The sequence below is a fragment of the Egretta garzetta genome, unplaced genomic scaffold (assembly GCF_000687185.1).
Source record: "Egretta garzetta isolate BGI_Z169 unplaced genomic scaffold, ASM68718v1 scaffold348, whole genome shotgun sequence".
In the NCBI taxonomy this organism is placed as follows: Eukaryota; Metazoa; Chordata; class Aves; order Pelecaniformes; family Ardeidae; genus Egretta; species Egretta garzetta.
Genome location: NW_009260620.1, coordinates 201715 through 202250, shown reverse-complemented (window position 1 = coordinate 202250; position 536 = coordinate 201715). Strand labels below are relative to the sequence as shown.

The window sequence follows — 536 nt, the reverse complement described above, 5'->3', positions numbered from 1 at the left end:
ACTGTAAGGGTTTTGCCTCCAGCTTTGAGGACGGCCACGTCACCCTGTCCTCTGATGAAGGTGACGTTGCGGGTGCCGCCACCACCCCAGCCCTCCTTCTTCACCCGAAACTGTAGTCTGGGGGAGAGAGAGGGACCATGAGACCATGGGGATGGGATCCCACCCTGCTTTGTCACCTTTCCCGGCCTCCATCCTTACGTGTCCTTGAAGGAGAGGCACAGCTTGGTGCGGGTGAGCTCCTCGTAGCGTTTGCACAGCAGGCTAATCAGCTCCGTCTTGAAGATGGACTCCAAGAAATTGTCGGCGTTGCTCTCATGGAGGATGAAGAAGTCATCCTGCCTGGTGCTGGGGGAGCAACCCCCGTGCGGGGGCGTCAGCGAGGGCAAGGCTGGTGCCAGCCAGCGCTGGGGGGAAGACCCCGCTTGGCCTGGGTCCACCCCGAGCAAATTTGGAGGGCGATTTAGCTAGAAATCTTCCCAGACTCCAAAGCCCTCTGCAGGGACCCATCTCCCCATGGCCCTGCCGCCTCCACGGGC

General features: G+C 61.0%; 1 protein-coding gene across 1 annotated transcript in view; it reads right to left on the bottom strand.

Moving 5' to 3' along the window:
- The window catches only part of LOC104132038 (unconventional myosin-If), a 23006-nt gene that overhangs the window by 1121 nt on the left and 21349 nt on the right, over positions 1-536 (bottom strand). The window contains 2 exon segments of the mRNA XM_035900736.1: positions 3-117; positions 199-345. Of these exon segments, the coding sequence (XP_035756629.1) occupies positions 3-117; positions 199-345 (262 nt within the window).